This window comes from Colletes gigas, unplaced genomic scaffold, assembly GCF_013123115.1.
Source record: "Colletes gigas isolate AHSC1104 unplaced genomic scaffold, ASM1312311v1 Colletes_gigas_Sc00020, whole genome shotgun sequence".
NCBI lineage: Eukaryota > Metazoa > Arthropoda > Insecta > Hymenoptera > Colletidae > Colletes > Colletes gigas.
The window spans coordinates 709394-732643 of record NW_025106649.1 but is presented as its reverse complement, the minus strand read 5'-3'; the positions used below and the strand labels follow the sequence as shown (position 1 = coordinate 732643).

Sequence of the window (23250 nt, the reverse complement as noted above, 5' to 3'; positions counted from 1 at the left end):
CCCTCTCCTTCTTCCCTTTATGCGCCCTCCTCCTCCACGTACGCGCCAAATCGATCATCTTTGCGTAAATTTTGGGTAAATTTATTTTGTAAGTTGCAAAATTAAAATTACGACTGTCTTATAACACAGCATCAATTTGTGTCTATTTATTGCAAGATAGTTTGGCTCCAACGTCGTTGACTGCAATTTTAATTGGCCCCACAGGTGAACATGCGTTATCTAAGATCTCGATCGATGTTTTAATTTCTGTCACATGTCGACGCACAATAGTAGATCGAAACAAGACATCAGTCGACTAGATCATATTCATCTGCATTTTTTTAATATCTGAATAGAATTCTCCGACTAATATTATCTTCAAATGTACTCTGTGTGGCTTGGTAACTCAAAAGGCTACGTTAGGGTTTGCCACGCGAGTGCAAATGTTGACATTGCTGCCAACCAGAACCATGCTAGTTTTGGTCCTTTCACATACAGTGGACGAAACTTCTATAAGAACTTCTGAGAAACGATCCAGGAATAACAAAAAGCAGAAAACAGCAGAAAAAAAGCAAAAAGAATGATTTTAGAGTACAATAAAATAGAGATCTTATAGCACGAATGGGTGTAAATTATTAAATTTAATTTTATAAATATTAAAGACTGAAGAGAGATGGTCAAGTTGAAAATAAAATTTTAACTTTCAGCTAATCGATCTGAATGCACCTCCCACTGTTTATCAGCCACCCTTGTGCGGTGAACAACCTGCACACTTGCACGATGCGGCCCTGTAAGTACTGTATTGATCAACTCTATACAATGTCTTCGTGAAATTAGTGTAGACAGTATCGACATGATTTCTTTGATCCAAATCTAAAATGTCGGACACGTAAGTCCAGAACATAGAAAAATTTCATGCTATAGAAGAGAAGCATTTTGCTAGTAATTGTGCTTTTAAAACCTTGTGGAATTGCATTTAATATGGGAAATTAAAATAACAAAATTTGTTTTACTCTTGGAAGAGCATTCGATTAAACAATTTATCGATGTAAATATTGATTACGTTTCATCCATAAGTATGTTGGCTATTTTTAGGTAAATCTTAAATTTATAATACAAGAAAACGATAAACAATTTTATTGCTCAAGTTTTACTACCATTGGTAATTTTATTACCATTGCTTATTTAAGAGACTTTAACATTCTGAGATGGGTAAACTACACTGTGCAAATACATCGAATGAAATATGTAGAACAAACAAATGTATATACTATTTGTGCACTATAATACGGAAGCAACGTATACGTAAGTGATACTCTATTATACAAGGAGAGCCGTGAATCGATCGCCACGATATTTGAGCTGGGACTGACAGTTTGACGAAAAAATGTTTGAAACAAAAGCTCATTGGTATCCAGTGAAGAATTTAGTACTGTATATAAAGCTTGCGAAAGTATCCTTTTTCACATTTTTTTGTTAAATTGTCAAAACCAGATTAAATTTACGTCACCCTGTATATATTATCCGTCTCCTATTTTAATTTCCTCTCAGTCAATATACGCTCCATAGATTCCTACACTCTTTTTATTCGTGCAATTGGTTGTTTTATTCTTTCCTATTTCCTCTAATATAAACCCCACTTTTCTACTGTGCTTCGATATAAAGCAATCCTAATATATACATTTGTGTTGGCGATTATAAAAGTGGCCCAAGAAAATTATTTTTAATATCTCTTGTATTCTATATTTGTGTTTTGTGAATCGTTAACACAGAATAAACGATAAATTTAATTCTTTGTACGTAAATATACTTATACAGGGTGTTCAGCCACCCCTGGGAAAAATTGTAATGGGAGATTCTAGAGGTCAAAATAGGACGAAAATCAAGAATACCAATTTGTTGATGGAGGCTTCGTTAAAAAGTTATTGACGTTTAAAGTTCCGTCAGTATTGAATTTTTTTCTCGAAAATGCGCAGGATTTCGGGGGTATGTGTAATAACCAAAAATAATTGTAATCAACCCTTGCAATTGAAAATAATTCTTTCAGAACGATCTGAAATTTTTTAATTTTGTCGAAAAATTTCACAACTTCTCGAATTTTTTTCTCGAAAGTGGGTAGGATTTGGAGGGTATGTGTAATGACCAAAAATGATTGTAATTGACCCCCGCAACCGAAAATAATTTTTCCCGAACGATTTAAAATTTTTTTTTTGCACCGAAAAATTTAGGCACCTATCGATTTTCCCTAAAAATTCGTTTTTGATTTTTAATAATTTTGTTTGTCGCCCGACAAAAAAGTTGTTTAATACTTTTTTGTAGGTACTCATGAGCTTTACTTCCAAAAAAAGTTTCATTGAAATATATTCACTATTGCAGGATTTATGGCTGTTTGAAAATTGGACGAGTTATATGGGGTTTTTCTCACTTTACGGGGTTAAGGAACAACTTTTCCAACATTTTCATAATCTCTACATATTCTCCACTAAAATACGCGTTGTTTGCTTTGTGGAACATTAAAATCGTTCAATCCGTTCAGAAGTTATGACGTTTTAAAGATTCGCATGAAAATTCCTGCAGATATTTCTGGCCAGAAATTATATTTTCGGTCGGGAATTTTTTTCTCGAAACTGAGTAGGATTTCGAGAGTATGTATATTGACCAAAAATGATTATAATTGACCCCCTCAACCAAAAATAATTTTTTTACAACGATTTGAAATTTTTTAATTTCGACGAAAAATTTCATACCTACTCGAATTTTTTTCTCGACAGTGGGTAGGATTTCGAGGTTATATCCATTCACCAAAAATGATTGTGATTAACCCCCATGACAGGAAATAATTTTTTTAGAACGATTTGAAACTTTTCAATTTCGCCAAAAAATTTCAGCAGGGATAGGAATTTTTTTCTCGAAACTGAGTAGGATTGCGGGGATATGTCTGTTGACCAAAAATGCTTGTCATTAACCCCTGCAACTATAAATAATTTTTTCAAGACGATTCGAAATTCTTTTTTTTTTACCTAAAACTTTCAACACCTACTTGAATTTTTTTTCGAAACTGAGTAGGATTTTGGGGGTATATGTATTCATAAAAAATGATTCTAACTGTCTTCCGCAACCAAAAATAATTTTTTCAGAATGATTTGAAATTTTTTAGTAACTTTTTAACGAAACCTCAGTCAAAAAATTGATATTCTTGATTTTCGTCTTAAAATTTTTCCCAGGGGCGGCCGAACACCCTGTATAATTTTTTCCCCCTAAAAAATAATCTTATATTATCAAGATTCTTATTATTTTAAAACACAATTTTTGAAGTCATTTATAGAAGGGTTGATAAAATATTGTTACTTTTGAAGGCTCGTAAAATATGAGCCCGAAAAAGAACTCGTTGATTAGCAGAATATTCGCTCCTGACCATCCAGACAAAAATGTTGCTCGTCTCAGCGACCGTTGGCGTCGCTAATTTTCAAGGAAAGTATCCAAACGTTAATTCCACCCTTCGGGCCAGTCCTGTTTTCTCGTAGGAAAATGCATTCCTATCGAATTACGTCGCGCAGACCGGCTGCCGCGATCGGCTCCACGGATCGGTGAATGGGTCTCATTCATTTCAACAGTGGTTCTCACGGCGTCGTCAACATTCCCCGACCATAAACGCGATGGCCAGGATAAAGCAAAACCGTCGTCCTCGGGACAGAAAGACGGTATACACGTTGGTATATAGTATATACGCTCCACGAAGGGTGAAACTCGAAATGGAAAAAGGGGGCGGAGCAATCGGAGACGGCAAAACGCGAGGCGGTTAGGCACAAATGGAGAAAAGGGTGAAAGAGAAGCGAAGGGCTTAGCATCCGGTAGGTCAGGTCAAGAGAATACCGCAACTTTATTGTGCGTGCGGGATTTATCGCGAGTGGACGCGCCTCGATTGACATGCATCGATTGCATAATACGCTGGATGGACGCGTATCGACGTGTGCAAGAGAGATTCCGCGAATGAAGGGGGGGGGAAAAAAGAGAATTATGCATGGAAAGCGGCACGACGACGCGACATTTAATCCTGGGAAAAAATAATTGCGAGCAAATTGCGCTAGTCTCTCCCCGTCGCGATTCGCTGGCGATTTACGACGAACAAAAGGTCCTTTTCTTATTATTCTTAACGCGTGCAACCTTTTTGTGCATTCTTTACTCTGAGAAAATTATACGAAGTTACGAAAGAATTATTCCAAAAACGAAGGAAGTGTTAACAAAATTTTGGAATAAACTGACGATACAAGTATCGATCGAATCGTGCGAATGAAGTTTTATGAATACAAGGTTATGGAAATATCTGATGCTACTTTATAGGTTTCTAGTTGAAGCGCAATAAATGGCTGCAGGATGTAAATCGACATACACTCCTCGAAATTGCACGTTAAGGTAGTAGTTAATTAGGAGAAACGGTAATTGCAGGAAATACGCAACTTTTATTCGTGTAGCGCGTTACATGTACTGGCAACTGTGCCATGAAGTCCTTCGAAGGATGACGTCGGTGAAGGTAACAGTATTAACAATGTTAACGATGTAATCGATCGTCGTAAGGGCGAGCTCGATGCGCAGAAATAATCTTGATTTTCGAAATGCAAACTTCAGGATATATGCGCGAAACCTCTTTCGTTTTCACTGGCTTGTGAATTGCGTTTATGATTTATGAAATTCCAGTAAAAGTCAGACGCGATCCAGCGGCGGAAGTTTTTATAATACAATTGAAAATAACTTTCGCACGCTGACCACGGGCGCCATTTTTAACGAAACTTTTCCTTTTAACTCTGTCGCCGGTGCACTCCGTAAAATATCGCTTATTAATAGCGTAAATAAATATAGGTACTTAAATCTGATAATTGCTTGGCACGTTTATTACGATGATGATCACCGATGACCGACATTTTAAACTTGTACTGAGTTTCAATCCCAAAAAAAAAATTACATAATACAATTAAATTCCGATTATCCGACATACTTAGGATTGAGGCAATGTCGGATAATTAGACTATACCTACATCTACTGTTTTTTCGTGTCACTCGTAACATTACCAGCAGATTATAGAAATAAACACAAGAGAAAGTGACACAGAAAATGAAATTAAACAAAACATTTCTCTCCGCATATTATATTTTCGGTAAGGAATTTTTTTCTCGAAAGTGGGTAGGATTTCGGTGGTATGTCTATCGACCAAAAATGATTGTAACTGACCCCTGTAATTGAAAATAATTTTTTTTAGAACGATTTGAAATTTTATAATTTTGTTGAAAACTTTTTTTTAAATCTAAAAAAAATCACATAATACTTGTAAAATTGTAAATAATGAATGCTATAAAATAATATACGTATACTAAATATTGAACGTTTCCTTAGGGATGGTTCTCAGTGAAATTGGTCAATTATTTTCATCGCGTAACGAATTTCTGACCCATCCTGCGGTAACTTTATCGTTCTTAACCTTCGTCCGGGGCATTTTGCACAATAATGGTAAAAGAAAAGGCTGGGGAAACGTGCTCGGGAATAGGAACGACCCAAGTCCCGACAGGAACCATCGCTGTCATCGAAAAAAAAGGCTCGGACAAAGGCCTAGGAATAATTTACTGTCCATCGGTGTAATACCAAAGGAGACTCGCGTTGCTAGAGCTTCCGGTTCTGCGCGATGTCTCGAGAGCACGTTTCGGCCAGCACTGCGTATATTCGCCGCACGACATCTCCCTCTCGTAACGGTATAAACTTTTACCACGGCTTCTCAGGATCATCGTTGTGGATCAGTGACCGACCCGAAGCCACGACAACGACCCGTGAAATCGCTACCCGACCGAAGCCTCCGCGAGAACACTGTCGGGGTCGTGACCATGAAGCTACACATACTCCTTTTTCGATTGTTGCATCTCGATCGACCACCATTTTGAAAACGCAAGATCGCTATTCTCGTTCGAAAGAAAACCAGATTTAATATCCACGATTGAACGAGACAAACGTTTTCTTCCTTTTCACAAATCGACGGAACTCTCGAGAGCAGACGGATTGTCATTTTAAAAACAGAAGACAGCAGTAGATTTCTTAACAGGGTATCCTGGTTCAATAGTTTGGAAAAGTCTTTTGTTCTTTCCTCTCGTTTCAAAGAAGAACAGATTTAATATTTACGGTTGAACGAGAGAAATGTTCATCCCCCTTTTCACAGTCGACGGAGTCCTCAAGAGCAAATGGTATATGCATCTCGATCGACTGCCATTTTGAAAACACGAGACAGCAGTAAAGATTTCTTAATAGGATATCCTAGTCTGGATGTTTGGAAAACTCTTTTCATCTTTCTTCCCGTTTCAAAGAAGAACAAATTTAATATCTACAATTGAACGAAACGAATGTTCCTTTCCGTCCTTTTATTTACGATATTTTAAAAGAAATTTCATCAGAATCACTTCGATGGCCCGCCGAGAGTAATTTCGTCATTGCTCTTCCGCTCTTAAAATGACTTTTGAGTAAACCTAATACGAGGAGAAAAATCGATGTCCGCCGCGGCGCGCTTCCGTCGCTGGGAAATTCGATAAAAAAATCCATTTGGGAGGGAAAATGGGCCGAAATGCAAAAAGCCTCTCTTCCACGGGCGCCCATTTTTTGATCATGCGCTACAGATGCGGACCTGGTAGCGTGCCAAATATTTTAACGAAGTGCGCCGTGGACGGACCAAGTATAATGACGCCTGAGATTTGTATCGGTCGTCGTAGTGTGTAAATTGCGAGCGTATTGAAATAAATGCACGTTTACATGTACGTGTCGCCCGCCATTGTTTTCCGGCTTACCTTTGACAATGACGCGTTCCAAAAGGAAAAAGAAAAAAAAGAATACCGACGACGAGAGCCGCCATAGCGATTCTTTTGTGTTTCGGGTGACGCGAGTGCCGACGCCTTCGTAGGACAGGCGTGTCGGTCGCAGGAAGAAGGATACTCTAGAGAAAAGGGGACGTACTCTGGTGTCTGACAACGAGTGTGACACTCCAAGCAAAGGATGACGCGAAAACTAAGCGGAAAAGAGAATCGTCTCGAGTGCAGGATCGTCATGGTTACCAAACTTTAAAACAAAATATCTTGAAAACGAAGACCGATTACGAGGAAACCTATTAGGGGTTTTTTTATACTAGGTATACACTATAACTTGCACCTGCTATCTTTTCAAAAGCAATTTCCATGACTGAAAGACCCCCTCGTAAGTCAGGTACCGGTAAGGTAGAGATCAGCATTGAGACGTTAAGATGTACGGTCACATTAACGCTTTAATGGCCGCCAGTGATTTTCACGAGAGTCTCAACCTGATAAAAAGATGATCCACAGTAACCTACGCAAGGCTGCGATCTCTATAATCGTGATTACTTTTTTAAAATCATACGGAAAGAGAATTTTTTATGGGCATCTTATAAACTCACTGAACTAAGGCCACCGGCTTTCTCAGGCGAGCGGCTGCAAGGATTTCTTTCTTATACTTTGGAGAAAAACCGGGAAGCACCAAAGGGAATTTAAAAGTAAACTTTAAAATGAAAACAACGTTCGTAAATACATGCAAAAAATTTGCTTACGACTGTCCGAGCGTGCTCGAAAGAGAATGGATTCTTTTTTTTTTTTTTTAAGTCGACATTCGCGAGAACAGAGCAGCTGAAAAAATAGGCTAGTCGATGATAAATTAATGAAACGCCTAAGCGTGTGCTGTAGTTTCGATTCAAAGTATGTCGCATTGTAAATAGAATCTACGACGAGCGTTTTATACATCCACCTTGACGTGAAGTTTCGTTGAATGGTATTTGCAAAGGAAGTCTGCTCGCGGAACTATTGGTTTTCCGAGTGAAACGTATCAAAGCTGCTCTACAAACGTCGCGGAAAGTTCGCTTAGGGCTTCGGTTTGAATGGGAGCCGTTCAACCGGACAGTAGGACGGTACTGCCTTGGTAGGTAGTTTAAGAGTAAAAAAAATGTATATACATATTAAAAAAAAAACGAGAGAGAAGTTCAAAGTATTTAAATAATCACGTGATCCGCGCCAAGGTTTACGTAATTCACGCACGTATCGCTTTTTTCTTCTACTAGCCGTAATCCTACTTGATAAAATCTGGCACAGGGTTGTGTGCGTCTATAAGTGGTTCAAGGTTACGCGGAACATTGTTTTTCTTTCAATTATACCAAAAAACCAACTTTTTACTAAATCATCTAATATCGATCGATGTTTCAATCTTATAATTTTTGAGTTTATTCTGAACGAAATCACGCAAACGTTGGATATGACAGCTGCTTATAAATTGTGAATTATTTTATTTAAAATATGTCCCAAAGATGATTACGTTTTTACAAAATATCGTCTTCGTAGCATATGTAAATTTATTTAGTTAATTTTGACGATAGGTTTTTATCGTATTTGTGTTTACTGTCATTAACGAGATATATAAAAATATAATTTTAAATAAAGTTAGTCTGTATGTGTCCAATTTCTATTAATTCGTTGCTCCTTTTATCCAAAAAGAGCGCCAAACGAATATGTCCATTGGAAAATTGTTCCCTCTTTTGAAGCTTTTGCGCGGTTCGTTTTGAAACTATTTGATTTTCCCATTCACGGTCGTCCTTTTGGCCGGCAGGAAAGGAGCCCCGGTTTAATACGGTTAAACCTTAAAACCAGTTTTCCTATGGCTGGAAAAATTGAAGCCACAATGACTCACGATACGAGATGCAAGGCTTGGTATCGTGCAGCTTATCTAAATGCACGCGAAACGCATTTACATGTCAAAAGTGTATTTTAAGGTAATTGTAAAGGCCACAGAAATTCCTTGGGCCCGATAACGTCCAGGTTCAACAGTCCACCTCAATAGGATTTGTTTGCTACGAGACGTTCTTCTCTCTATACCGTTCATCCGGGAATATAATTTGATGTGTGGCACGTGTAAAAGCAACTTGCATGAACAGTTGCATGAATGTAAATACTCGCATTTACATTTTTAAGAATCGACATGCACCAAAGTACAAACTCCATTTCTAGTTCCTCGTCTATCAACGATATAAAAACATTATAACGTTGAATGAATTTTAAGAAATTAAATAACATTTCTACGCGCTTACAATATTTCTATTCGATACAATTTTAATGATAAAACATTCAATAAAACTGTTTCTGGGGTAAAAGAAAAAAGAAAGATAGTCAAAGATAAATATAGTTTGCATTAATTGAACCATTTTAAAAATATCTTACCAGATTTAAAGTACCGTTTACCATTTTTCTTTCGAGATTTTACGACAATAGGAAATACGTAAAATTAAAAAAAATTACAATGATCTCACACGTTTGCATAAAGATTAATGTTAAACACATTTCATAGTCGTTCACGAATCCTAATAACACATTAGAATATAAAAAATTATTTATTCATGCAGCCAGTGAGAAACTTATTTAACGAAGCTTGTTTGGATATGCATGTCGATGGCTAGAAGTTTTACGAGGCGCAAATAATTACTGTTGCGAGTAAATTATTTAATTACTCGGATCAGACTAACGTATGGATTCTGGCTACGTGGCCAACTACAACGACACGGGTGGCTATCGGGCATGAAATCCTTCCATTAATGATAACAAATGCGCGATTATTATGATTAAATTGCACACCGTAAAAGGAAAGTAAACGTAACCATGACGCAACGAAAATATTTGATTACCAGCAGTAGAAAATTTAGAATATTAAAAATAATTTAAATGAATCTTTCTATCAATTTATTGATCATTTAAGTCGTTTTATACCTATTTATAATACGGATATAACATCGTTTCGTACCAGTGATCAAATTTCCACGTGATCGGAAATCTGGTTTCTGTCTTTGGGGTAAAAAAAAAAGAAAATGAAGCGAGTAACGTTAAGCAGACGCAAGAAAGTAGAGTAGACAATAACGTTAAACGTGGCATATGGCTCTTGGGAACCCGCTTTACACGAGTGTCCTGTGCTCCCCATGGTTTCTTTAAAAGAAAACCTTTCAAAGGACTCGAGAGCCATCGAAGGATTTTCTACTACTTGATGCTGATAATAACCAGACTCTCGGTATGTGGTGCGTTTTCCAGTGTGATTTAAGAGACTTTCAGACTGACGTCTTCCAAAATGGAGGGTGCAAACCCCAGAGTACGACTTACAATTTAAGTGGTGCGCTAACAAATTTTTTTCACCAGTAATATACAGGGTGTTCGGCCACCTCTAGCAAAAATTTTAATGAGCGATAGTAGAGGCCAAAATAAGACGAAAATCAAGAATACTAATTTGGTGATGGAAGCTTCGTTAAAAAGTTATTAACAATTAAATTCAAAAATTTCAAATCGTTCTGGAAAAATTATTTTCGGTTGCGGGGGTCAACTACAATCATTTTTGGTGAGTACACATACCTCCGAAATCCTATCTACTTTCGAGAAAAAAAATCGAGTAGGTGCTGAAATTTTTCGGCGAAAAAAAATTTTTCAAATCGTTCTAAAAAAATTATTTTCGGTTGCGGGGATCAATTACAATCATTTTTTATCATTACACATACCTCCAAAATCGTACGCACTTTCGAGAAAAAAATTCCTTACTGAAAATCCAATTAGGTGCCTAAATTTTTCAACGGAGAAAAAAAATTGCAAATCGTTGTGGAAAAATTATTTTCGGTTGCGGGGGTCAATTACAATCAGTTTTTGTCATTAGACATACCCACGAAATTCTGCCCACTTTCGAGAAAAAAAATAGAGAAGGTGTGAAATTATTCGAGAAAATTAAAAAATTGCAAATCGTTGTGGAAAAATTATTTTCGGTTGTAGGGTTCAATTACAGTCATTTTTGGTGAATAGACATACCCCCGAAATCTTGCGCATTTTCCAGAAAAAAATTCAGTAAGGGCGGCACTTTAAACGTTAATAACTTTTTAACGAAGCTTCCATCAACAAATTGGTATTCTTGATTTTTGTCTTATTTTGGCCTCTACTATCGCTCATTAAAATTTTTGCTAGAGGTGGCCGAACACCCTGTATAAATAATTAAGAATTTGTTCGGTCAGTGCATTAAGTATTAGAATTTAATTGTAGAAACGTGTCTTTCTTTTATCATTTTAAACCTACTATTTATCTCGGGTACAGAAATTTTCTTTTCCATTTTATGGGACTTTACTGATACCACTTATCTTGCACGTTTTGATTTATATAACAGAGTTTTTTGTTTACTCGCCAACGACGCGCCGAGAAAATTGCATCGAGTAACAGGGAATGTTTATTAAAAGAAGTTTCAAGAAAATTCCCGTTGCACGCGTTCCAATCGATGACTATGTCATCTACTTTATGAATCACAAAGTCAACGACGCGAGAGCGTAGAAAGCAGCAGCGAACTGATAAACCAGTTTCTAATCGTTGCTGTCGTTCTTAAGGGCGTAGAGACAATGTTCTGCACACGATACGATATCTACGATTAATTGTGCAGGTTTTCTCTTCGCGTTTCACCTTGAAATCACGATAATCCAGAAATAATTTACAATTTTCTTCGCTATATATTTTTTTTCTTCGTTTCGAGCACGCGTCTAATAAAGCTGTAAAATAAATAATAACGAGATGCAATCGTGCTGACCAGATCCTTTATTCTTCGCGATTTTTCCCAACTCCTTTTACCATCGCGAGAGGCAAACTCTTTTAAGGAAAAATCGATTTTGTGTCATTCAATTTCCTGGGAGTGTCAGGGACTGAAAAACTGGAAATCTCGAAACTTGAAACTATGCTTGGATAAAAGATCTCGTGAAAAATTCCGCCTTTGTTATGCTGCACCAACTGATTTCAAAAGACTCAATTTGATTGAACAAGCCGTCAATTCATAGTGTGCGTCGTTATACAATTTTTTGTATTACTTTATTTTGTTTATGTTTTATTATTATAATTACATGGGGTAGATAGGTAAAATAAATTTATAATTAATTTTTTCGTCTATATCGAAACATCGAAGCCAAGTTTTTATCGAATAACAGGTCCACTGAATTAATTTTTTAAAATAAAGCTATTGAAAATTCGTTGAATCAAGGGGGAATTGAATAAACAGAAAGCATAGAAACACGCAATGTTGTTTAAGGATCGACAATTCCTGTCGCCAATGTCAATTTTCGTAAAACCGAATGAAACGCGCATAATGCAAAATAATACGAGTTGTTTGGAGCATAATAACGAGGAAACGGTTTACCTCATACAAAGCGCATAAGGAAGCCAGAGAATCCAGGAAGTAATGGCTAATACAGTTAAGTATAGTAAAGTTAATCAAACCTACCGTTAGAGGAATGTAACTTCGCTGTTCTACAACATTCTACACATTACGATAGTTATGATAATACTATAAGCATCGTTATCCATAATAGTAAAGGCAGTCGTTTGATTAATGCGAGCGTTTATGGGTATTTGATGTAAAAGTGTCACGATAATTTATTCGTTAAATCGTCGAAAAAAATATTTTCGCGGTTTTTTAACTGCCGCGAGACCAACGTAATAATCGCAAACGAGAAATCGTTCTCGTGTAAATTTTTAGAAAACGTAAAAATCGAGAGAAGCGAGGCAAAAACAGCCCTGGTGTAATGTTTTAAAAATAAATTAAAGATGCCAATGAAACTTAACGCGACCGTCGAAGCGAGGCGCGGCGTTTCCGTCGATCGTTGACGCGAAAAGTAGTACATATTTATATCTTTTCTGTCAGTTTTACTATCGTGTCGTGTCATTGGTTTTACCGTATTTTATTTACGAGCAATTGTTATCGACGTCGTCGCGACAAAGCCGCGAAATAAATTCGCCCGACGAAATAAAACAAACAGAACCGTGTTCGTTCCGCGCCCGTCGCGCCTCGATGATCTCGAAAAAATGCAATCTTCTGGAATGATGACGTTGCGCATTCGTCGAAAGCATGTAACGTTACAAAAGACATCGAACATACAGAATCGACTGCATTTAGTTCAAATTCTGACACGTAAATCTTCCTCGCAAACGTGGCGAATAAATTCCTTTTTTATTTCAAATACATACAAAATATATTTCCTTGAGAACGTTGTGTCGGAAAATCGCCAAATTATAGAAAACTGAAAACGAGTTCAGACTTGCAACAAAGTGAAACGACGAACAGGAATAATGTAACGAAGTATGAAAGCCTAAATCGTGATCCAGTAGTTTATAATTAAACTTGGACAGTGTTTGTCGGATATAAATAAATATTAAAAACTTTCTGGTAGAACGTTTCGAACGAATCGTAAAACTGACGGTAGTTTAAAGAATGTTATTTTTATATTTGTCAAAGTGAATAATTGTATGGGGATTCGCGTAAATTAAAATCATCATGGCCATTTGCCCGTTATAGCTGCGATCTCGTTATATCCATGCTTGTTATAAGCAAGTTCGACTGCATTTAAAACACAATTTGATGCACGAACCCTACGCCCCGCCAAGGATATTTTCATATGAAAAGTTTCATTAGAAAAGAATTTAATCTCATTTTACTTCCATTAGAAAAGAATTTAATCTCATTTTACTGAGACGATACACGAGAAATATCTAATCTAAATCAATATTCAGAGATTGGCAATGTTTCATTTCAATAATACTGAAATATCGTATATCGATTTATTCTCAATCTTTATTCCGTTGAACAGTCAATGAAACAATTTTATTTGAAAATTCAGATTTCAATCTTCATTAAATTAATTTTTATCATCCATTCATTATTTGAAATTTTTATCCAGATAAGAAATTTTCTCGATAGTAACTTCGAAATAATACGTATACATAATCTAAACGTATTTAACCCACTTAATATTAAGTAGTTATTTAGAATATCTGCGTTTATGCAGAATGAAATATTAATATCGTATAATTTATTTAATCCTTGCTGGAGTTTTGGTACAGAGTAATCGAACATCGGTGATTTAAATTTAGCGACGTTAATATCGACGGTATGTAATGAGTTTTTGAAATATTAATTTTAGGAGACCCCCGTTTGATCAAGCGCCATTGACAAATGTCCTTTTTTGCCTTTCAGGATAACGCAGCGTCGCGTCGGTTCAATAAACCCTGGATGGAAATATACATAAAGAATCTTCTTTATGGAAAAACGAAGAAACGACGACGTGCACCGTTCTACGAATTCGAACTGAATCCTGACTGTCGGAGAGTTGCCAGCAGTCTCCCGTTATGGCGGTAAAATTTCGTATACGTCGAATAAAGTGGAGCACCTGTCACGGAATCTAGTCGACTCCTTTTTCGCTGACGATAAGAAGAAGCGGAAAACGATTAAGGCGAGGTTCTGGTTTGCTGGACGGTAAAATTAATCATTACCAAGAACGTGCATTACGGAAACAAATTATCGCAAAAAATTCAAATTTGGCATCGTAATTTATCATAACTATCTAAAAGACTAAAATAATTATAAAAGGCCTCGTCTGGAAGCCTGAAAATACAAGATGGCGGGGAACACATTTTTAGGCTGTATCTAGAATCATATTGTTCTTTATTTATTATACTTACAAGCTAAGAAATTAAAATACAGTCGAAAAAGATTGGGACCAAACTTACGCTACATATTACTGTAGACAAATAGATGAACGAAGTTCGTATAAACTTATGTCCGAAAATGGTTTATTGAAAAGATATAAGCTTCCAAAAATGTAAATTTCTATATACAGGGTGTGTAAAAAGTTTCGGGACAAAGTTATACTACGTGTTACTGTAGACAAATAGATGAAAAAAGTTCATATAAACTTATGTCCGAAAATGGTTTATTGAAAAGATATAAGCTTTCTAAAATGTAAATCTTTGAACGCTTATATCTTTTCAATAAAGCATTTTTTCGTCTATTTGATCTTGATAACACGTAATATAAGTTTGGTCAGAAATTTTTTGAACATCCTGTATATCAGTTCCCAATCATAAATACGGGAAGCAAAATTGAAAACGTTTAAATAAGATTTCTCGTAACGACCCAGACGGCCTTTAAAATTATTTTCTGGCCGAAATGAAAAGTGGAAATTCTTAGGAGATGCAATTAACAAAGGAGTCGATTTTTCCGTCGGGTTTCAAGAATCCTTGACGTTCGTCGTCCAGCAGGTAGAACGGGGAATACGTTGGGCCCTGTTTCGTCGTAGTTTGTGTGAGCATGTACGTGCGTGTGCCGTTCAAGGCACGCACCTGAGCGTGAAGCGAGGGATCAACGTTAATGCACCGACGTGGCTTCCACCTGCGCTAGACGAGTCGAAATATGGTTTTCCTTTGCCTAGAAATTCGTGCGCCGTACTTTTTCAGTTTCACGCTCGGTGGCGCGATTTCTCGGCGTAGATTTTCGCCCAAGAATCCCCGACCGCGTAATATCATCAGGGATAAAACCGCCGCGCGAAGAAAAGTGCTTCTAACGGGTCTCGTTAATCTCGAGAATCACTTAGGTTAATTAGCAATAATCGAGAGCGAGGAGTTTCGAAACTGATTCTATCCCCGGCATCTGGACGCGGCTGACGCTCGCCGGACGCTTACCTCTTGGGATGCTTTCACGAATGAAATTACGCGCACAGGTGACGATACGAATGGAAAGTAACACGAGATGCTCGCGAATATTTACTACAAAGGTGAATTTTCAACTGGCAACATTACAGCCCTTACTACGCTTCCCGTATATTTCTATAATTTAGTAAACCGGGCAAGTTGTATTTTATTGCAGCTACTTTTTGCACCTTGGTCCTTTTATTAACCAAAAAGTATCCACTTATTGATCATTGTCAAAATAAAGACATTTATTCTTTCTAACTTGGATCATTTTTTATAAGCTTTAAGTATTATTTATTCTACTAGAAACATTTTAAAAAATCAATTACATTTTTTTTAAAATACAGTTTGAAAAATTATTCCTAATTTTCGCAGTAGGTACAACTTTGATAAATATTCAGGGCATTAATGTTAAGTAAAATAAATGTAAAGACATTTAGACGCTTCATATGTTAACTCTTCCTAACTTAAATCATTTTTTATAAGCTTTAAGTATTATTTATTCTACTACAAACATTTTAAAAAATTATTCCTAATTTTCACAGTAGATATAACTTTGATAAATATTCAGGGCATTAATGTTAAGTAAAATAAATGTAAAGACATTTAAACGCTTCATATGTTAATTCTTTCTAACTTAAATCATTTTTTATAAGCTTGAAGTATTATTTATTCTACTAGAAACATTTAAAAAATTCAATTAAATTTTTTTAAAAAATACAGTGTGAAAAATTTTTCCTAATTTTCACAGCACGTACAACTTTGATAAATATTCAGGGCATTAATGTTAAGTAAAATAAATGTAAAGACATTTAGATACGTCATATGTTAATTCTTCCTAACTTAGATCATTTTTTATAAGCTTGAAGTATTATTTATTCTACTACAAACATTTTAAAAAATCAATTCCATTTTTTTTTTAAATACAGTTTGAAAAATTATTCCTAATTTTCACAGTAGATATAACTTTGATAAATATTCAGGGCATTAATGTTAAGTAAAATAAATGTAAAGACATTTAGATACTTCATATGTTAATTCTTTCTAACTTGGATCATATTTTATAAGCTTGAAGTATTATTTATTCTACTAGAAACATTTAAAAAATTCAATTAGATTTTTTTAAAAAATACAGTGTGAAAAATTATTCCTAATTTTCACAGTAGGTACAACTTTGATAAATATTCAGAGCATTAATGTTAAATAAAATAAATGTAAAGACATTTAGATACTTCATATGTTAATTCTTTCTAACTTAAATCATTTTTTATAAGCTTGAAGTATTGTTTATTCTACTAGAAACATTTTAAAAAATCAGTTACATTTTTTTAAAAAATACAGTTTGAAAAATTATTCCTAATTTTCACAGTAGGTACAACTTTGATAAATATTCAGGGCATTAATATTAAGTAAAATAAATTTAAAGACATTTAGACGCTTCATATGTTAATTCTTTCTAACTTAAATCATTTTTTATAAGCTTGGAATTATTTATTTTACTACAAACATTTGAAAAAATCAATTACATTATTTTTAAAAATAGAGTTCGAAAAATAAGTGTAATTCTCACAGTAGGTACAACTTTGATAAATATTCAGGGCATTAATGTTCAAAGTAATTAGTCTCAACTGCAAGTCAAATCTTTTAATAGCGGAAGGAGAATATTAATATTATTTAGATAGCATCTATTTGCATATCTGTCTAAATATACACTCTGTTAAACTAATATATCTATTTTTATGTATATGAAACACCGTTCCAATAGAGGATCCCTCGAGTATTTCTGATAAACTATACGTATATGGCTCCTAATCGCGATAAAGTTGGCCACCACTGGCACACACTTTTATTCATGCATTGCACAATGTGCCCGATTCGGGAACCCAATGAATACAATTCCCCTCGAGTTTGTCGAGGAAATTTTACGGGATTTGTGCGCATTTTCTTATGGAGCCATCTACAAGTAGCTGTACAAAGTTAGCCAATTTATTCATTCTATCACTACAAAGACTTGCACGCATAAATAAAGACCAACACTTGTCAGTTTCATAAGCAAACATTTATTTCTATAAATATTGTAACATTCAGTTCTTTCAAAAGAATTTGCCTGAAACAAAATAATACAAAAAATTTCTTAGAAATAAATGCTCGTTTACGAGGCTGCAAAGTGTCGATCTTTGACTATCGTTTAACCAAACTATTCGTTAATTTATACAGTTATTGAATAATCAATAATTTCTTGCTGGAATGGAAAATACAATTCACGCAACAGAGGATTATCTACCTCGCGTTGGGGGGGAGGGAGCAGCAAAGTGGAAATGATCGTCGAGTAACGCAAGATGCAAGATTTAAAACGATCGATATTCCGCCGGTCTGTTTCACGAATGCAAGTATTATAACGTTGGCTATCGTGGCCCGACACTTTACGCTGTCGCGTTAATTTTTCACGCGCGCTCAAACTTTGTTTGCGCAACTGTAAGTTTTCTATCAACAGTTCGGCCCTTGCCTTTTACCAGGCCAGGGCGTCGTACCTTCTCGCGATTACTTTACATTTTAAGAGCTTACGCGGGTCATTGCACCAACATTATCGATCAGACCTTCGCGATTCCTGAGTTTAATTCCTTTGCCTGTGAAACGCGCCACTACGCCACTACTTAGATCGTTCGCGATGCTCGAGGTTCAAGAATTGTCGGTCACTCGAACGCTGGAAGATTTCAACTCGTGCCAAGATCGAGTAACTCAATTTTACACTCTAACGACAGCATTTACCACTATGGGACCAGAGAAATTGATTCTCAAATTTAGATACCGAGGGAAATAAATTTGAATAGGACCAAACAAATTTTAAGTTATGGTTGCTTGCAATGATATGAAATAAAAATATTATTCAGTTTCTAATTCGCGCCTCGTTGTTTCCCTTTTAAAAATATGTTGAAATGCTCCGTTTGTGAAATTATGAAACAAATCCAATTTTCTTTTTCGTGAGAATATACGGATTACGTATTAGCTGTCAAACAATCATCTGCTTTTAAGATTTAAATTGAAATTGCGTTTCCTACCTAATATTTCTTTTGCATTTAGTTAGAACCATAAACTGTTGCTCCACACATCAAATGGATTTATCAAACAAAATATTTGATTAAACATCCGTAAGTGAATTTGAGTACCACTGAATAATAATTATATAGTAGTAATATGTACATCGTTTGAATTTAGTTAAAAGCACAAATTGTTGATCCAAAAATTATTTTTTGGATACTTATTCCTCCTACTAAACAATAGTCTTTGTTATTTATTATTGTTCTCTTAACTTTCATCCAATGAATTCTCTACTATTTCAATTATTCCGACTCCCAGGTGTACATGTTTTCAGGTTAACGACAAGTTTTCCTTTTATACACCATTTTATGTCTCTTGCTAAACAGAACTAGTTTGCACTGGAATCTCTCGGTCTATTTTTAAGAATATGAGTTGTAGTTTATGTTTACTTCTTTTCTCCCATAAAAATTTTGTCGTAAAAGAAGTTATAAAACAATGCTCCATATTTCTACACACCTATCGTCCTTGCACGAATTAAATTTCTCCCCGTCAAACACGTAATTTTTTTATACAAAACTTCACCGTGTACAAATATTACATTCCGTTGTTAAGTGGGACCAAAAGCAAAGATTGGTTCGGAACGTTCGATCGCAGAACGCTTCGTACGTTTCCGTTTAACAGTTTTACACTTGCACGCAAAGTGGAGTCACAAGCCGCGCGAACGGTCGGGAATCCGCGCAGGGAACGGTCAGTACGACCAACAGAAACTTCTCCGTTACGAAAACTCGTACAGTTAGAAAATGGAAGGAACGAGAGGCGCACAGTCGTTTGAACGTTAACAGAAAGTCGCGCGTGAATATTACCGGGGGGCATCCATGGAGCAGAACGACGTTTATTTTAGACGATCCTAAGTGTACACGGACGCATAACAGTACTTCAGGTAGGCGATCAGGTGTGCGGAACGGTTTGGCAAGACGGCCTCCCCACCTGTCACGAATTCGACGCTACCGAGTACATCGTTCGCGTTGATATTTGAACGTCGACGTAACGTGGATTACGCGCCACGGGGGATTAACGACGATCGAGGAGCACGGTCACGACGATCGATATTTTTGTATCGATAGGCGGTAACGCTTAATATTTCGAGGATCGCGGCGAACCACGGATCCCTGGATCGCGAGGCCCGCGGCGAACGTAGCAAAAAGGTGCACGAAGCGAGAACGACGCACGAATGGCGAACATGCCCGGGGCCTTACTCACCTGCCACGACGTATCGCGCCCGCATTTTCGTCGACCGGTCTGTGGAGATCTGCAGTCGAACTCTCGAGGACACCCGCACACGCACGGCGTCTCTTCTTGCACGTTCACTCGCGTGGCATCCTCGGTCACCGCATTTGCCCCCGTTTCTGTGTTCCTTTACGCACGAACAGGAAAAAAAAAAACGCACGCTTTTCCTTTCCACGCACTGCAGAACGGCTGTGGTACGGGTCGCTCGTTCAACGCCACAAATCCACCCGCGCTATTGCAACCGTCGATAAACACACACCGAACGAGACTGGCGGCTCTTCTGGAGAACGTCGCCCCGCTATTGTGGTGTCTCCCCCCACCGACTCCAGGCACCATCGCTCCGTCGCGACGCTGCCCGTGCTACGGCCCTGTCTCGTTACCAACACCGGCTGGATCGCTCCTATGCCTATCTTTCTCTCGATCGCGGTGCCAGGTGCGGATCAACGAGATCGTACACCAGGTATTCCGAATCGTACCTGCCCGGTTTTCAAATAACATTGCTCGAACTATTGCTTCAAGAAAAAAAAATGAATTTCAAGTAACAAAAACTAAGAATTAAGAACGCAATGGAAGAGCTAAACAGATCAAAAGACATTGAACAGAAGAAGAAATTATTTTATTTTATTCAGTATTGACACAAGCGATTTTAAAGAATTTCAAGTTACAAAAACTAAGAATCAAGAAGGCAATGGAAGAGCTAAACAGATCAAAAGACATCGAACAGAAGAAAAAATTATTTTATCATTTTATTCAGTTTTGATGAAAGCAACTTTGACAAAAGTAAATTAGGAATTTTAATTTCTAGTTCTAATCGAAAAAGAAGTTGAAAATACAAATACTAAAATCTAAGAGAGAAAGAGGACAAGAAAATCTTAAAAAGATTTAAATTTAAAAAGATTTAAAAAAAAACTAATACCATAAAATTGTAGTGAAAAGTTTTTTATATTTAATTATTTGTTTTGAATATTTTCAATTGCAAGTTAAAAAAGATCGGAAACTGGATCCGTAGCAGTATTTATTTTGCTCGTGTAGTTTTACTTTGATATATAAACAAGTGAGATATCACGAATAAAGGTCCGTACAGGAAACGATATATAGAAATAGTTGTTTTCGATAGTTATTGAATCACAGATACAAATGATTGTATATTGAATCGTATGTTATATAACGCTTTCATCCATCACTGTCGTTGAATAATGGCTACAGGTGTTGATTGGTTATATAACAGATTTTTACTAATTTTATGTTACCTATTTTATTTCTGTAGTTCTGTTTTAATTCGCCGGCTGTTATCGGATATAACAGAGGGGATGTATTGCTATCGATCAAATCTTGCTCCCGCCCCACGGTGTTTTGTATTTCTCGATGCTTTTCTTTTCGTAATTTATTTAATGTCTCATCAGCTTAAAATCCATTAGCGACCGCTGGAAGTTACATATGTAACAATCAATATGAATAAATATTTGCGCTCAATATTTATACTTACTTCTTTTAATTACATTTCTATAAATTTTTTTATTTTTTATGTACACAGATTTTCTTTATCATGTACGTTTATGTGTGTTGTCCATTCTTCTCTCAGTATTTAAAAGAACAACAGTAGTTTATTAGAAAATAATAATATTTATACAGTGAATTCTATGCGTAAGGTATTAATACATTTTCCAGGGAATCGATTTTAAAAATTAATTGCGTATGGGTACAATAGAGTACGATTTGCATAAGTAGAAACAGTGGGTAATGGACAGACATATTAAAGCATTTCAATTATCTAAAAAATGAAGCGTCAAACGAAAAAATTTTAAAACATACCCTTCTTAATTGTATCATTAATACTGGGACACTCTGTGTGTATCATTACATTAATAACAAAAATTGAAAAATGAATTTTAGAATAAAAAAGTATGCTCGCATATACACAAATTTCTGATCTTAACATTTCTTAAGCTGGGAAAGTTTTATGGCAACGTTATTAGCTTTTTCAAAATACAATTGCATTGTTCTATTTTCGAAATAGCTTCGAATATAACGAAATACCTTTAAAACAAACAATTATTTCTTATTTTTATTAAAAATAAAACTCAGGTAGTTTCGAATACCGATTGTGCTCGGGAATCTCGTGTCGAGAATTCTCGGGATTTTTCATCCATTCTCATTTCTCGAGAAAACAATTTTCATATATTTTGAAATTAGCAATTTCCATAGAAAATCGTTGGATATCTCAAGAATTTCAGAAAACATTATACTTTATAATATGATGGTCTCATGTTTGTTTCGAGTTAAACAATACATGTTTTCATCCCTTAAGTTTGTGTCCTCTTTAAATTTCACAAATGTCATCTAAAGTAACAATCAGTTTTCTAATAAAATAAACAAAAAAAAAATATTAATAATATATTTTCCCATCACAGGAGAATAATAAAATATTGTAACACTGTGTGCATTTATACGGCATTGTTTAGGTAAAATTATATGTATTATAAACTAAATCTCGTGTAGCTGTGTGATTCTAATTTATTAAATGTAAATATAATGTTTTAATAACTATGAAAACAACGAAAATAAAAAAAAAAAATCCCTCTTCCGTGACAATGTGTCGAACATTGCCGTGACCAGGATTCGAACCTGGGTTACTACGGCCACAACGTAGGGTCCTAACCACTAGACGATCACGGCTATTAGAGGAATTATGAAACGTATTCTTCTTTTTATTTTTCAACAAAATATAAGATTGTAATTTTTTATGACCTTTTAAATACGTCATAGTACTAATTATTTGATACGTATATTTATTGTATTATTATGTGAGAGATATTTTATAATAACAAGCAATGCAATATGTGTACTGCGATAAATGATAAACGATTTTAGCGATCATACTGCCCTCTGTTGTTATTAACAGTTGTTTTGTTTTACCGACAGATTTTTAAATTTCTTATCAATTCTACGTAATCCTATTCTGTCACTTGCAACATTTAAAAAGCTGTTATAATAACTACTCGATTAAATTAATTACTTCCTTCTTCATAAATTTCACAACTTTTTAAATTCGGTTATGTAATCAGTTTATGATAACACTTCGTTAATAACTTTTGAAATATTTAAATACAAAATCTACTAAGCTTTTAATTGGATTTTATGATATGTAATATAAGCAAATTCAGTTATCTACGCGAGTGACAGGCAATAAACAAGATAATTCATTACGACATACAGAATACACGTAATCATAAATAGAATAGATAGCAATTAATTACGGTTTAATTAATAACGACTATCTTATTCAGTTATTCATTTTCATGTTCCACCCTTCTAATTTCTTTACGTTTCCGGTTCCGGTCTCCCAGTTTCTCTTTGACAAGCTACTTTATTTATAGAGTTTGGCAGGTCAAACTATTC

At 35.6% G+C, this 23250-nt stretch overlaps 1 protein-coding gene and 1 non-coding gene across 5 annotated transcripts in view; both read right to left on the bottom strand.

Moving 5' to 3' along the window:
• Window positions 1–20184, bottom strand: part of LOC122400787 (protein crumbs) — a 50948-nt gene extending 30764 nt beyond the window's left edge. For all 4 annotated transcript variants that reach the window (XM_043402447.1, XM_043402448.1, XM_043402450.1 and 1 more), the window contains exon 1: window positions 19825–20184. In XM_043402447.1, the coding sequence (XP_043258382.1) occupies window positions 19825–19849 (25 nt within the window). In that variant the 5' untranslated portion in view covers window positions 19850–20184. The remainder of the gene's footprint in view (window positions 1–19824) is intronic.
• A 2271-nt stretch (window positions 20185–22455) lies between these two features.
• Window positions 22456–22527, bottom strand: Trnah-gug. The gene has a single exon. It is a non-coding gene; the product is annotated as a tRNA-His (tRNA).
• Between the last annotated feature and the right edge of the window lie 723 nt (window positions 22528–23250).